This window comes from Lynx rufus, unplaced genomic scaffold (assembly GCF_022079265.1).
Source record: "Lynx rufus isolate CCGP_SWC_20201006 ecotype Redwood Valley unplaced genomic scaffold, mLynRuf1.p SCAF_6, whole genome shotgun sequence".
Lineage (NCBI taxonomy): Eukaryota > Metazoa > Chordata > Mammalia > Carnivora > Felidae > Lynx > Lynx rufus.
Window position 1 is genome coordinate 82,203,040 of NW_025814878.1, and position 16,853 is coordinate 82,219,892.

Below are 16,853 nucleotides of genomic sequence, written 5' to 3' on the forward strand. Positions count from 1 at the left end.
ATGTAAATCAGCTAAATGTTAAGTTAGCTCATGACTGTAAATACAAGTTCAATATTACATTTTTCTGTTTATCTAACAGGAAAAAATGAAACAATCAAAAATCTGGCCCTTTGTATTAGGTGTATGAATGTGGATATACTGAGCAATTTTCACTGTTAGTGACAACTACTTACTTCCACAAAAAGAGAAAATAGACTTCACTTAGACTGAGGTCATTTTTCATTTCAGATGATATGGAATATATTTATTATTCATATATATATTTATAAATTTGTATAAGTATTTTAGCAGCAATTATATTTACAGTTAAATATGTATTATATAGCATACAATACAGTATATATATCCAGCTATTCTTTTAACTACAGAAAATTTTTAGAAATCTAAATTCTTATATTAAAATGTTTATATTTAAATATCAGAGAGGAGGATAATACTAATATTTTTCCTTCTTAAAGACAGAAACAACACTCATTTTAGATATTGTTTAGAGTATACTACACCTTAAAGCTTGAAAAGATTTAGTACTCTTATCTATGAAATGTCAGTGACAAAGATCACTGTTTATGATTTTAAAAATTACCATTAGAGAGAAAACTCATTAAGGTTAGAAACAGAGCTTATAAAATAGTTTAACCAACAGTAAAACTAAAATACTGAAAACTATGATGGTTTTATAAATACTAAATTTGAAAAAGACAAATATTTTAAGTTTACAATTTTTTGGAGTGAAAAACAATACAAACATCTAGTGAAAATACATGTTGCTGTAAATTTGCAGAAATAACAGATTATCAGTGAAATCTTAATTTATATTTAATATATTTTATATAAATAATGCAAATTTAGGTGAATCTGGTTCTGCTTATAAGAAACCTTCTCACAAATTATCTAAAAAGTAAGCAATTCCTAAAATTCTGAGATGAAAGTTGAGTTGTTTTCCAAGGATATTAAGATTAAATTAATTAAGTTAAAATAATCACTAGAGCAGAAGAACTCACTTGGGTCTTCCTATTATTAAATATTACTTTTTTTTAACATTTATTTATTTTTGAGAGAGAGAGACAGAGTATGAGCAGGGGAGGGGCAGAGAGATGGAGACATGGAATGTGAAGCAGGTTCCAAGCTCTGAGCTGTCAGCACAGAGCCCAACGCAGGGCTCGAACCCATAAACCACGAGATCATGACCTGAGCTGAAGTTGGATACTCAACCAAATGAGCCACCCAGGAACCCCTTAAATATTACTTTTCAAAAACCAATCAAAGCCCACCACAAAGTGCATTTTTTAACTTCCTTGGGAGTCATCTGAGAAAGGACCATGATTTAAGGAACATGATTTTTATGTCCTCAGTTGCTATCCATTCCTATGTACCTCTTAAAGCAAGAACATATCATAGGGTCTTTATGTATATTTGTACAAGGTCCCAAATGTATGCCAATTCTTCATTGTTAATTCACCTAAAGAAACAATGATTTATTCCCAGGATCAGCAAAATTTTTCTTAGAGGGCCAGACAGTAAATATTTTAGGCTTTGAAGGATAGTTGGTCTATGCTCCAATTATTCAACTCTGCCTTTGTAGCTCCAAAGCAGCCTTGAAAATACATAGATTAATGGGCATGAGAATAAAACTTTACTTACAGAAAGAGGAGTTGGCTCATAAGCCTGCAGTTACTGATTCCTGAATTGTATCCCAATTTTGCCCACAAGGGCAAAACAAGTTGGAGTTATAGAGTCTCTGTGTCTACAAATTATCATTACAGACATCTTAAGGAATTTTCAGTGGACATTTTGACAATAGTTTTGCCTTATATGTGGACTCTAGTACTAAGGCTCAAAGAAGATGGTCTCCAACATACACCCTCATTTCTGGTACCAGTAGGCACTTGTTATTGTTACCTTGAAGTCAGCTAATCTGCTGAACCCATACCCAGGTATAATAAAAAAAAAAAAAAAAAAAAAAAAAAACATAATAATACTCAACTCACAAAGTTGTTGAGAGTTATGGGAATAATAAATATAAAGCATTTTGCAGTACCTAAAAGACAGTAAGAATTCAATAAATGAAGTTAGGTTTTGTTGTTATATAACTTTGTATCTCAGTTTCCTCACCTTTAAACTGGAGATAACACTAAAGTCTCATCTCACAGGATTATTATAAGAATTAAACAAGCTAGTGTGTATAGAGAACTAAGCACAGTGTATGGCACATAGTGAGTGCTATTTAATTGTTAGCTCTTATTATCACAGTTGAGGGAAGAAATGAACAACAACTACCACGTTCAGGGCTAAGATGATTTGCACGTCATCAAGTTTAAATAGATGAACTGAGAAACAATAAAAGGACAAATGAATTTGGAGAACAATCAATACTCATCTTCATTTTCTATTCTCTACGTGTCATTTGAGACATAAGGATTTAGTTATACTGACAGATCAATAATATAACCAAAAAAAATAGAAATAGAACAACAATATTTTCAGGAAATCAGGGAAAGGAATATATTAACAATTTAAGTTTAAGTGGTTGATTCCGGATTTAATAAACAAACAAAAACAAATACCCCAGAGTCTTCCCCATGCCTATAGTTACAAAACATTCAGTACAGCACCCTTAATTGTTCCTGTCCTCGAAACTAACAAATGATACTATACAAGCCCCACAGAAGTTTAACATTACTTTGTATTTTAACATGTATTTATTTGTAATTGGATATTGTTTTCCTTTTCTTAAAGATACCATTTTAAAAGACAATTAAATTAATATTTACTCCAAAGAACAAAATCTTCCAATTCCAGACACATTCCCACTGACAGCAGTAAAATCTTGAAATGCTCAAAGGAGAAGAACTGCTGATTAGCTTTGGTGCACAATAGACCTCATGGAACTGAAGTAATTAAAGTTTTTAGATAAGATGAAATATCCTAATAATGAAAAGCTTAATGTAAAGCTTTATCATTTGTCATGCACTGGTACATGCAGCCTATAATTAACCACATCCCACATGAGAAATTGTACTTTCACAGCAGCTTTTGCATAACTTTGTAAATTGTAAAGCTTTTAAAAAGTGACAAATCTTGTTAAGAATTCAGTAAGGCCCATGTTATGTGAGTTTTACTCAGTTTGGTTCCATTTGCCTCTAGGGGTAAGGCAACAATGTTTAAATCAATAAAAATGCAGCAATTTTAGGCTTTTCTAAGAACAATGAAATTTAGAATGATTCGTGAAATAAAGAACAGGGACTAGTTTTGTTACTAGTTTCCCTAATAAAATCACAATGTTTCATAATTTAAAAAAGGGAATAAAGTGATGTTGCTATAATATTTAAGGTAAAAACAATTTTAAGGCCACAGTATTATATTGGATATAGGGACTGGTCTCATGGCCCAGGGCATGTCATCTTAAACTCGCAGTGGTCATCTTTGTGTCATCAAATCTGTTTCGACAAAATCCCTCTTTAAGTAGTTTCTGACAACCATTAGATTATCTTTTTGTGAACAGTAAGTCAACACCTCATATAAATATGACCATAATTTTTAAATGCTTTAGAAGAAGTAAATTTAGTTTGAAAAATCATATAAGCATGCTTGAGCACACGTTAGCAAAAATATACATAATCCAAAAGCCCGAAATGAATCACACCAGCTACTTAGAAGCTAAAATCTATATCTAAATCTTATGATCTAGCTGCAAAGAGTCCCAAACCATAAGCCTATCTATTGTTGAAAGCCATCAAGACTCAAAAGTGGCAAAACTGATTTTACTCAGACTATCATCATTTAAAAATATTCAAGTGCCCATCTACAGGAGGAAAAGTCTGGAAGCTTTGAGAAATTTCTTAATAACTCTTTGAACATCCTACCTTTCCACGCCCTCAAAAGGGAAAATATTACGCTCTAGTTCACTGAGTTAGAGAATTAAAAAAAAGATAATGTACATAAAATGCCAAGCTAGTGCCTAGCACACCGCTAACCTATTTTAAGCAGTAAAGCTACATCAGCTGCTGTTCACAACATTGTATCTTCAGTGTGTCAAAGGTCGAGGATGTAATGATACCAAACACCAATCAATTCACTGTAAAAATCTTATCTCTCCTGAAATTTTTAGGTAAGTACCAAACATTTAAAAATATATCAGCAAAAATAATAACAGAATTAATAACTCACTACCTCATTAATCCTTTATTTCTATAAGGTTCATCATAAAATTGATGGTAATTATTTGAGAAGAAATAGTATTGCTACCAACATATATGAAACAGTGGATAGAACATTTCAATGTGAGGTGTGCCTGGGTGGCTCAGGAGCTGGCATCCAACTCTTGATTTTGGTTCAGGTCACGATCTCACAGTTCGTGAGAATGAGCCCCACACTGGGTTCTGCACATCTCTCTCCTCTCTTTCTGCCCCTACCCTCCTCTCTCTCACTCTCAAAATAAATTAATTAAAAAAAAAAAAAAAACCGGTTCAATGTAAGAGAATACCAAAAAACTACATCCAGTCCTTTCTGAAATACCTTCAAGACTTCTTTGAAAATACAGAATCATGATGATATATTAAATAACTTGGAAGCCACTTTCACCCACAAGATACCAAATAAAGGATACTACCAAAAACTTCAAGAACTTCAAGAATTTACCCTGTAATCTTCAAGAGAAGTCCAAAAAAAAACAACTCAAACCAAACTGACCCCAACACACACACAAACAAACTTCCACAGAAAGAAAATTCTTCCATTTGAGCGTCAACTCAGCCTGTGGGGTGAGAACCAAAGAGAAGAGAAATAAATACAACTAGCAAGCAACTGGTAAAAACCCAGGACATTACTTCTTTGCTCTACTCTATTTCCTTCTGCCATGCTCTATTCCAGGGTTCTGCCCTAGGCCTCCATTTTTCAGAGGAGAAAGAAAACAGCATTCCCAAGATTTTTAATAAAACACACAAAAAAGAATACAGGACCACTGCCCCGGGTAAACACAACTTCACTCAAAACTTTTGTATTACCTACATGCTAAATTACTCTATAATCTGCACTGAATTTCCTGCTTTCTTCTGAGGTCCAGACCCATGTTTCCAGCTAAATGGGGATCTCCATGTATATGTCCAACAGACACCTGAACCTGTCCAAAGCCATGAAGCATGGCTTATCACCTTTCCTTTCTGACCCTTCAACCTTCATCTGGTACTGAATACTTTCTGTCTGGGAATATGTTTTACTTCATCATAGAACCTCAGGCAAGCTTTAATATCTGGGGTCATCCCAGTATCTTCTTCAGAAACAGAGCCAGTTTTAATCTAATCCAATTGCTCCTGCTTTCCCAATTTCTTTGCAATCTTCCCAATTCCTTCTTGTCCATTCTTAATGCACTAATTTATAACTTCATCATTGCTCATTTCAAGGCTATACTAGTATTATTCTACATGGTCTCTCTGATCTCCAAGATCTGACAGTACAGAGCCTGCTTGGGATTCTCTCCCTCTCTGCCCTCTCCCCAACTCATGCGTGCACACTCTTTCTCTCTTTCAAAATACATAACAAAATATTTTAAATAAATAAATAAATAAATAAATAACATCATGGTAAAGTTCACAACTTTCTAAATACAGTTAAAATATGAAGTATAAAAATGAGTTAATTTTTTTTTAAACCCACAATAAATAAAGTTTAAAGGATACTGATCTGTCTGTGGTCTTCGAAAATTCTCTGGAAGATTGGCTTCATAGAGTAGTCTTGCTTTAGTATTTCCCATATCTTGCATGCACTAAAATAAAAAGAAAAATCAAGTATTTTCATTACTCATATAAAAAAAGTAATTCCCATATACACATACATATACATACCTACACACATATATACAAACAAATACCAGGTAACATTTATTATTTGCAAGATATATTTTCTAAGGAAAATAATTTAAATCACAACTATGAAATTACTAAAGTTCAAAGTATATGTTTAATTCCTCACATTTACTCAACTTATGTGGACCCATAGTTTTCTAATGTCTTTTTCTGTGAAAATAATACCATCTTCCTAAAAGTAATTTCCTGGTAGTTCATGGGCAGTTTTATTATTGTTTTAAATACACCACTTGAACAACACCATTTCCAACGGTAACAGCTCAAGACCAAATTTTCTTTGTTTTGAGTTTCAAAATACTCCTGAGTTTTCATGATTTACAATCAGAATCACAATGGAGAGTAGATAAAAAAGAAATAGTGCTAACCTAAAACTCTAAAGAGGGTTTATTTCCTTGGGGTTAACCTCTTTAAGATTCTGCTGAAAGCTATGGATCCCCTCCCTACAAAAAACCTGCACGTGATGGCCCAAAGTCTCCCTAAAATCTAAAATCTGCAAGCCCCAAAAATAAGAACTACTCAGGAGGCATAAAATAATCTGACAATCACTTCAACCAGTTTAACTAAGTTTCAGTATCCTCTGTGAGTAAGGATTAGCCAAACAATACTTCCTGGACATTCTATTACATTAGAAACTAAACATTTACAAACAAAATATTATTCTATTACTATTTTACATCATTTACATAGAGCTTGGGTTCCTTAAAATGTTTTAATTGGTAGAAAGATCAGTTTGTATAATCCCTTCTTTTTCCTTCTGATCTCCTAGACACACTCCACATCTCCAAGAAGACAGCCGAGGTCTAACAGATTTCCAGACATCGACCTTGAGTTGTAGCCCTCAAGTGGACATAGAACCATCTTCCTTCAAATAAAAAAAATACAGTGACTTTTTTATCCCAACTGAGTTGTAAGGTATGCAAAATACTAATATACACTCATTTCTGGATACCTATCCCACCCACCTCAACATACTCTCTCAGAGTAAACAAGATAATAAGAGAGATCATAAGAAAGTGAAGTAATTAATAGGGGGCTGGGAAATATAATGGATAGAAAAACTGAAAAAGAAATGAGGTTTTTTTATATAGCTAACACAAAATAAAACCAAAGGTATATAAGGTAAGGGGGAAAACTGTGTAAAGTGAACTGACAGTACAAGGTCAGAGGCTCTATTACATCATGACATATACTAGCATGAATATGAGGAGAGCTAACATGTAAATACTGTGTGTGGGGAGAAAAGCTTAGAAACTTTTCGTATAGCTCTCTCTTCTTGAAAGAAAAAATGTTTGCCCTCTCAAGTATTCAAATGATGTTTCATCTTTGTGTCATGGTGGGAATTTATTAAGTAAAGGTGATCCAAGTTATGTAATCATAAAAGCATTAAACATTTAGGAAGAACTAAAGCAAGAAAAATTGTCTCATACTTTTCACAATATCTGCAATAAAGCAAAAAGTAACTCACAGAAACTATGAAAGTAAGAAAATTTAAGTTTCCATCAAGCAAACAAGAACACATGGAAATTCTAACAAAAAATTTAGTAAGATTAAAAACAGTATCTACTATATATGTTGTATCTCATTGATCCTAAGTTACATTTTTCTTCATATTTCAACATTAATGAAATGAAATACATCTTAAAACTGATGGTGTCTTGTAAATTATAGTTTTTTTCTTATTAGTCCATAAAATAGAGATGCTTTTTATAGAAATATCTTACTTTCAATGAATATGATTGTACACATTTTATATAAAATATTCTCTTTATTTAATATAGGTTATTAAAATTTTGACAAAATAAAAAGTAATTAGGAATAAGGCATATATGTATATTACACCAAATTATTTAATGTTGTTCTAGGGATGCAGGTGAGAAAAAACAAGGTATAAAAATCTGAAAGGGACAAGTAATGTGAAATAATGAGCCATTTCTATAGAAGACCACGGCCAAAAGTGTGAAAGGGTACAGGTGCATGCAGTGTATATGTTAGTTGGGATTAGAAGAAACAAGGATTCAATGACATCACAGATGGAGAAAGATCATTTTGTAAGAAGATATTAGTGGCTCAGATAGTTTCTAGGTTTCTAAAAAGTAGAACAGAGTAGTGAGAAAGGAAGGTCAGCAACAAAAGGATCAGTGAAAATGAAAAGGTTAAGCAATTTGGAGATGGTTAAAGCAAGGGGAAAAAGATGGTTAAAGCTGGCATTGGGGGAGTTTATAGGAATATGGTACAAACTAGCTGTCTTCAGTTTCAAAACACTACATTTAAGGGCCATATAGAGGACTTATGAAAATTTATTCTATTGGTCCTAAAGAGCAAACTGTGTCTAGTAGTCAGAAGAAAATAATGAAAATAGCCTAAGAACTACAATAACGAGCTTTAGCCTCAATACTTTATTTTTATACATAAATTATATATATTATTATAAATTGTACACATATTATAGAAATTGCATATATATACATATATACGCCATTTTAAATTTCAAAAAACCCTGATTTAGACATTATTACCCTACTTTGGCAGGAAAGGAAACACAAGTGGCAAGATGTTAAGTAACAGACCCAAGATTATTAGTCGCCACGAGTATTCAACTCCTGATAGAAACATCAGCCATCAGTAGTAGTTTTGATATCTCAGGCTATATCCAATGGAACTGGGGACTACATCCTGCAAGACTTACAAACACCAAGCTCTTTGCTTTAGAGCTCAGTTTTCATTTTACAGATAAAGAAACTAAGGCACAAAGAGGTTATATGATTTCTCTGAGTAATACAATGAATCAGTTACAAGGCTGAAAATCCTTACCACCAGGCACCAGCTAATCGAAATAAGTGTCCAGGAAATTTCACCACAAGATAGAAAAATACTTTAGGTATTGCCTCCATTATTAAAACATCATTCCTGTTATTAAAATATTACTGCTTTTCTTTTGGGTTCTCTCAACCAAAAAGCTTTAGCAAAATGTACTGGTAGAAAGCAAAATTCCAGTTGCTTATTCTTTGGCAATTTATGATTCAGTATCCCAGAGCTGAAATGAGTGGACTGGTTGCAAAAAAAGGGAAAGGAGGGATGATAAAGGGCATACACTTCTTAAAAAAAATAATAAATAATAATAATAATATTTTATTATTTAACTACAATGAGAATTAAGTTATGGTTAATGAACTAGCTACCTTAACTTCTACCATGTAGTTTCCAATCAAGCCAGATCTAATACTATACACCATCCTGAAAAACTTAAACTTCCAAACGTACTTTCACTTCTCCAAAAGGAGGAATACTTGTAAGGATGCCAAATAGACCATTAAAAATTTTTAAATTTACCAAATTTGAAAATTCTTTGGCTTTACAGAAAGCATGTAATTCTGTCATTCCTTCTCTCTCTTTCGCATATTTCAAACATGAAAAATGGAAGAAGAGGACTCTTAATTATTTAAATCAAATTTTCTACAAGTTTGGTTAAAAAAAGTTTTTTGAGAGAGAGCGTGAGAGAGGGAGCAAGTGAGCGAGGGGCAGAGAGAGGGAGAGAGAAGAGGGAGGGAGGGAGGAAGGGAGGGAAAGAGAGAGGGAGAGAAGGAGAGGGAGAGAAGGGGGGGAGAAGGGAGAGGGAGAGGGAGGGAGAGAGAGAGAGAGAGAGAGAGAGAGAGGGAGAGGGAGGAAAGGGGGGAGAGAGAGAGAGGGGAAAGGGAGGACAGAGACAGAAACAGAGACAGAGAGAAGTGAGGCTCACCCGGGGCTCACGTTTTATCCAAAGCAGGGCTCAAGCTCACCAGAAGCGGGGCTCTGCTCACCTGATGCTCACATGGGACTCGAACCCATGAACTGTGAGATCATGACCTGAGCTGATGTCAGATGCTTAACAACTGAGCCACTCAGGTGCCTTAAAAATATTTTTAAGTAGGTATTTACTTAAAAAACTATTTTTTGCCTCAAAATTGATTTTTAAAAAAGTCAAATATCCAGGGGGCAGAAAATATACTGAAATTCTTGACAAAGAAATGATTATAAGAATATATTAAATAAAAAGTCAATATGCATTATTACTTTCAAAAATATATATATTGAAGAGTAAGTTAAATGTGTTTTTCACAGTTATGATAAACGCCATTTAGGCAGTATATATTTAAAAATTAACGTTATTTACTATTCATTTGAAATTCAGTATGTCCTCATTTTATACACCGTATGTTTCTAGAAAGATGAATTTTATATTGTACTTTTTGCTTAAATAATCTTCATTCAAAATCACTACCATTATCATTGCAAAGGAAGGTTTCACCTGAAAATAGTATAATAAATCCCACTTAAGAATCTCAGGGGCTCCTGGGTGGCTCAGTTGGTTAAGTGTCCAACTCCTGATTTCAGCTCAGGTCATGATCTTAACAGTTCATGAGTTCAAACCCCGCATCGGGCTCCACACTTACAGTGCAGAGCCTGGTTGCGATTCTCTTTCCCTCTCTCTCTGTCCCTCCCCCCCTAAAATAAATAAAACTCAAAACCTACTATTAAAAGTATTTTGTCTTTGTCAATCTATAATCTTTGTTTTCAGTTTCTCCATATAAGCCAATACAAAGAACACCACCCACCCAAAGACTCACAAGTTATCTGAGATTCAATTTCAAAAATTACTGTTTGAACTGGAATGCTGAAAAACATCTACAGGCTAACATACTTCTTCACAATCTAACATAGATAAAATTTTCTATTTCTGAAACTTTCTAAGTAGAAAACATTTCACCCAATCCTAGTTTTTGCACTAAAAACAATAAAAATCTATATTCCAAAAGAGTTCTAAGTTTTTTTATGTTTTACAGAGACTGAAGTAAACTGAGGTTGTCAATTTAAAGTTTAAATTGGCATTTACTTATGGGATTTGTATAATTTAGTAAACTAAAACATACAAAAAGTAAACTTGTAACACATGGTATCTCCGTTTGCAGTGAGCACTGCATAACTTACAGAGCTGTCAAATCACTATGCTATACCCCTGAAATTAATGTAACATTATATGTCAACTGTACTTTGATAAAAAATAAAAATAATTGAAAAAGTTAACAAATATAACAAGCAGGAACAGATATAAGGACAATAAGCAGAGTCAAGGAGTAGGCAAACAAATGTACTACGAAATTTTATTTTTATGTAACACTACTGTAAAAACGTTTTTTTAAAAAAAATCACTATTTCTTACAAATCAGAACCACATTGAGATACCACCTCACACCATCAGAGTGGCTAAAATTAACAACTCAGGAAACAACAGATGCTGGCAAGGATGTGGAGAAACGAGAACCCTCTTGCACTGTTGGTGGTAATGCAAACTGGTGCAGCCACTCTAGATACAGTGTGGAGGTTCCTCAAAAAATTAAAAATAGACCTACCCTATGACCCGGCAATAGCACCAATAGGAATTTATCCAAAGGATACAAGGGTGCTGATTCATAGGGGCACATGTACCCCAATGTTTATAGCAGCGCTATCAACAACAGCCAAATTATGGAAAGAGCCCAAATGTCCATCAACTGATGAATGAATAAAGAAGATGTGGTGTGTATACACATACACACACACACTTGGCAATGAGAAAGAATAAACTCTTGCCATTTGCAACAAGGTGCATCGAAATGGAGGGTATTACACTCAGTGACATAAGTTAGAGAAAGACAGATATCATACGTTTTCATTCATACATGGAACTTGAGAAACTTAACAGAAGATCATGGGGGAAGGGAAGGAGAAAAAATAGTTTCAAACAGAGAGGGAGACAAACCATAAGAGACTCTTAAATACAGAGAACAAACTGACAGTTGATGAGGAGGAGTGGGGGAGAGGGGAAAACGGGTGATAGGCACTGAGGAGGGCACTTGTTGGGATGAGCACTGGGTGTTGCTTGTAAGTGATGAATCATGGGAATCTATCACTGAAACCCAAGAGCACACTGTATACATTGTATCTTAGCTACCTTGACAATAAATTATATTTTTAAAAAATCATTATTTCATGTCAACAGGGGTATCTCCAATGGAAAAAAAAATTAAGCCCCCCACAAAATCAGTTTTAGTGAAAAAAAGAGCCTTGAAATAAGTGTGAAGGTAAGAAGTAACAGGAACAGACAGAAACAAAATGTGCCTCCACATCTTTATCAATATCAGGAAATAATAGTAAACGGCAAGATAAATGACAGGCCACCTAAAATTCCAAGTTAATGATTCATTCTCCTAAGAATAAAAGTTGCTATTTTTTTTCCTTTCTTCAGTCTTCCAAAATATTGGAAAGCAGAGCACTCTGGAATCCAACTAAGTGATACAACTACTTCAGGGTATGACTTCTATCTGTTGTTAGCTCACCTAAAGCCAAAAACAGTCAAGTCCAGGTTCAGTGGCTGTGTTTAAGAACTATAGCTCTTTGGACATCCCCTCTCTTTCACCTTGTGCATTCTTTCTCTTTTCTCAACCTACCTCCTATCTGTCCCTATGTTTCCTGCACTTTCTCCCTCAGATACTAAGAATTACCAGGTCAAAAGCCATTTATAGTTAAGCTAGAATTCACACTAATGTATTAATACAGGAAGCTCCCTGCATAGTTTTCATAAATATTTATGTGTGTACTGACTGGCCTTTTGGAGTTTACTGGCTACTTTAAAAAAAATGGAATAAGTGGAGAAAAGAACAGCAGCTACAAAACAAAGGACTAAGATTGCTAATTGCTCTATTTCAAATGATAAGGTTACAATGTGTCAACTGGATCTTCTAAAATCCCAATGGCAAAAATGCAAAATATTAAAATAATCAATACAATCTTACAAGTTAGTGTGTAATGGAAAGGTGCTACATGTCTACACCAAATCTAGAGGAAGAAAGGTAAAGCGATATAAATTAAAACTCTTCTGAATTTTCTGAGGGGTGGGGAAGAGTCTCACCTACAAGATTAAAGGTTATTGTGTAAGATATGAAAACAGCTAAAAATGTGTACTACCTAGATGTTTATACAGATGCATAAAATACTTCAGGAAAACTACACAACAAACTAATAAATACGGTTGTTCCTACAGAGGAAAATTGGATGACTGAGGAATAGAAACCAGAGGAAAACTACTTTTACACACTTTGTACCCTTTGAAGTTTGTGCCATGTCCATATAATTCTCATTCCCCAAAACAATGAATAATTTGAAGGGGCTACATTAATCCTGCATTGTTTCTAAATAAAATATTATTCAGAGAAGCTTAGCTAGGGTATCCAAGCAGCATGAATGAGAGCATCCACTCCTACTAGGAAAACAAAGTGTTCTAGTGATCAAAGAGGTTATGAACCAAATGAAATTAATACATTTTTAAGAATCCCATGCAAGTATACCCTACGCTCCAAGTATAAATATACTTGTGATTTAGTTATGATTTACTTATGATACCTTTTCTCAGTATCATCTTCTTAAAGAAACAGAACTGTTGCTAAAGACTAAATCATTGAATGTATCTGCTTTTGCTTCTTAAAATTTCAACATATATATAATTTTATGTGAGCAAGGGAATACTACTTGTTCTATATTCTGTTCATTAAAGTTTTCAGAACACAAAGACTAAGATTTTCAAACTGCCTTATCTGAATGTATATATTTTTTTTAACGTTAATAAAAAAAGAGGAAATGAGTATTTGTAGTCCCTGGATAAATTCTTCATGTCAGTGACTCACCTCTACTACCACTTGAAATTTTCCAGAATAGTTCTCTATCTTCCTCTCAAAAGCCACCAGGATTTCTTGCATAGGAGCAAGCTTTTCAGGACTGGTTTCAAGATCTTTTGGATTCCAGCTGCTGGAAAAGAAGGGCCACCATTTTTGGTCTCAGGAACTCTTTGTAAATATTTAATACAGAGTCCATTCCTCCAGGTTTCATAAAATTGTGTTTTAGGGGAATTGTTCTCTTTCTGTTTTAATTGTTGTTTCTAGGTACAAAGTAAGTAAACCACACATATTTAAAAATTAAAAATTTTAAATGATGTGGAATTAGAGGTACCAATTTTCATTTGCTAGTTCTTACAAATTCAGAGAATGTATTTTTTAAAGCAATAAAATTAAACATCATTATAACAAAGTTGGAAAAGCTTCACATCACAGTCTTTAGTAATCTGTACTTACTATGAAATCCATACCATTTGAAGTCTAGGAATAAACTACTACTTTCATCCTAGGTACTTAAGGCCCAGCTCAAGAATCATCCTGGACTCTCCCCTCTTCTGTCAGAAGCCTTAGTGACTCTAACTCTTTTTTATTTGTTACAGCCTTCCCCTCCCTCCCCCATTACCACCAATTTAGTTCAAGATCTAGTCACTCACTGCCTTGGCCATTGCAGGAACAAGTCCATCAGATGTAGGTTCTTAAATGGAACATACCATTAAACATCACTCTTCAATTTATATTTTAAGAATTCCCTGATGTATCCCTATCCCCTCCCCCTATCAGTGATAGGATCAAGACCAAACCAACTAACTCCCCACTGAAACTTTTGCCTTCATCTCCTATGACATATATAACAGCACCCAATACTCTGGTCACAGGAAACTACTTCACTTTCTCAAATACAATATGCTTTCTCCATCTTTCTGCCCAGGAGACCCTGTGTACTCTGTAATATGCTTCCAGAAATTCATAAACAAATAAAGGTCACTATAAAAATAGTAATGAGACATCCTTAAAATATGTTTAGAACTTAGCATAGCACTGGATACTGATGATTTTTTTTTTTTAAAGAGAAAGGAGTCACTACTAAGTGATTTTCTAAAGATTACCCACCATTTAGTTAACAAAGCCAAAACTAGAACCCAGGTCTACAGAGTCCCAGCCTGACTATGTCTGCCATCTTCTATCATTATTATAGTCACACAAAGCAAGGAAGAGCAGTGACTACACCTCTAAAATATTATATGCAATGAATAATAACAATGTTTTTAAATGATCTATTCATACAGATATTCATTCACTGCCACATAACAATTTCCTACCAAATATAGCACTCTATATGGAGATACAAGCCTTTTTCTTCAAATAGTTTAGTATTCCTTTAGTTCTACTCTCTCAGTTCTATCTAGACTAGGCACTGTAAAATGAACAGAGTTGAATTGATGAAGACTTGCACTAAGTAATATCTTAGTAATGTCTAATATCTAAGTAACATCTTGTTCACTGCTTCGACCCAAAGAACTACAGACAGTTACTAGGAAGATAATTCTAAAAACTACTACTGACTTTTTAACCTTAAAGCCTCAAAATCAATTTAAAAATCAAGAGGAAAATACAGGGCATAATCTTGCACAAATTCAGAATACATGTGACTTTTTCTCAAATGTATTGTTTAAAAATGCAAACCTCTTATTAAACTTCACAGATTAAATTTTGTTGCAGACAGTATCACATTTCTTTCTTCATCTCACGTGCACATACAGGCAACACATAAACCGAACACTGTAAGCTGCCCCCTTGCTCGGCTCTTCTTTGAGGACACATTTCATGATCCTGGCAGGGAATCAATACAAGTGAATCTCAATCAACTTTAAAAGAATGCACATGAGGCCATGGGTCAAAACGTGGAGAGATTAAATAATGTTCTAATACATAGCAGGTCAGATGTAGTGAAATCATGGAGCTCTTCAAATTAGCTTTATTAACCTGGAATTTTATTCTATAAAATATTGCTTGTCATAGGAATTCTGTAATTCTCACAGTTTTAAAGCTCCCAAAAGCTTCTCACCAAAAACAAACAACAAAAAAAGAATAACTAGACAGAAAAACCAAAAACCCATGGAAAATATTTACAGCAAAACCTGGTGATAGAGTATCACCACAAACCCGATAACACTATCTGGTAGAGACAAGGCACTAACAACCACTGCCCTGCAAGATGTCTGCCACTAATGGGGAGCTGAGTGGATCTGGAAACAGAACACTAAAACAGTGAAGACATACAAACTGGAAATTACAGTGAACCAGTCTGAAGAATGCACATGTAACTGAAAAAGAGTTTTACCCAATCCAATAGCAAATATGTGCAAAAGGTCTACAATAAGCTTGAAATGGGGGGAAACAATCTAGCCCCTATGAATTCTCATGACATAACCACCAAATTTCCCTTCTAGAAGAGAGCCCCACCCTGAGGAGAAAGTCCTGGGAAAGGATTCAAAATTGAAATGGACTAAAAAAATGGAAATAAAAGAAGAAAAGCTTGAGATAAAAGTGGGAAAAGGGAACAGAGCAAAAAAAAAATCTCAGAAAACAAGTAGCCTTATTTTTAAACATTACACAAAAACCAATGAAGAGAGGTCTGTGCAGTTAGAAAAGCTATCTTGAATCTCAATTCCTTTTAAAAGTGGAGCGCCTGAGTGGCTCAGTCGGTTAAGCGTCCGACTTCAGCTCAGATCATGATCTCACAGTCCGTGAGTTCGAGCCCCACATCGGGCTCTGTGCTGACAGCTCAGAGCTTGGAGCCTGCTTCAGATTCTGTGTCTCCCTCTCTCTCTGCCCCTCCTGTGCTCATGCTCTGTCTCTGTCTCAAAAATAAAAACATTTAAAAAAAAATTCAATTCCTTTTAAAAGTAAAGAAAACCAATACTACACAAAAATGATCAACAGAAAAGAATCAAGGTCAAATCTCATACAGTTATCAGAAGAAAAAGAGAATAAGAAGCAGAATAACATCTCTACAACGAATCCACACTAGAACAAATACACTCAGAAAACAGATCAACACTGTACACCTACTAATTCAAAACAAGCCAAAAAACATATGCAAGATATGAAAGAACATGTAAAATGAGTTAAAAGACATGTGAAGTTATGAAAGAACTAAATAAGAAATTCAAAATATCAGAATTAAAATAAAAACAGGAATTAGAAATAAAAGGAAAATATTTCAGAAATGAATATGAAATAAATGGAACATGAGAACAAATAAACACAACAAATAATGGCCGATAAAAACTAGAGAGGAAAAAGG

General features: G+C 34.1%; 1 protein-coding gene across 5 annotated transcripts in view; it reads right to left on the reverse strand.

Moving 5' to 3' along the window:
* SMAP1 (small ArfGAP 1) overlaps window positions 1–16,853 on the reverse strand; it is a 190,165-nt gene that overhangs the window by 113,953 nt on the left and 59,359 nt on the right. For 3 of the 5 annotated variants that reach the window (XM_047103213.1, XM_047103208.1, XM_047103211.1), the window contains one exon: window positions 5,676–5,761. In XM_047103213.1, the coding sequence (XP_046959169.1) occupies window positions 5,676–5,761 (86 nt within the window). Of the gene's footprint in view, window positions 1–5,675; window positions 5,762–13,558; window positions 13,680–15,229; window positions 15,308–16,853 lie in introns of those variants that run through there. The other 2 variants (XM_047103210.1, XM_047103209.1) reach the window with 2 other exon arrangements.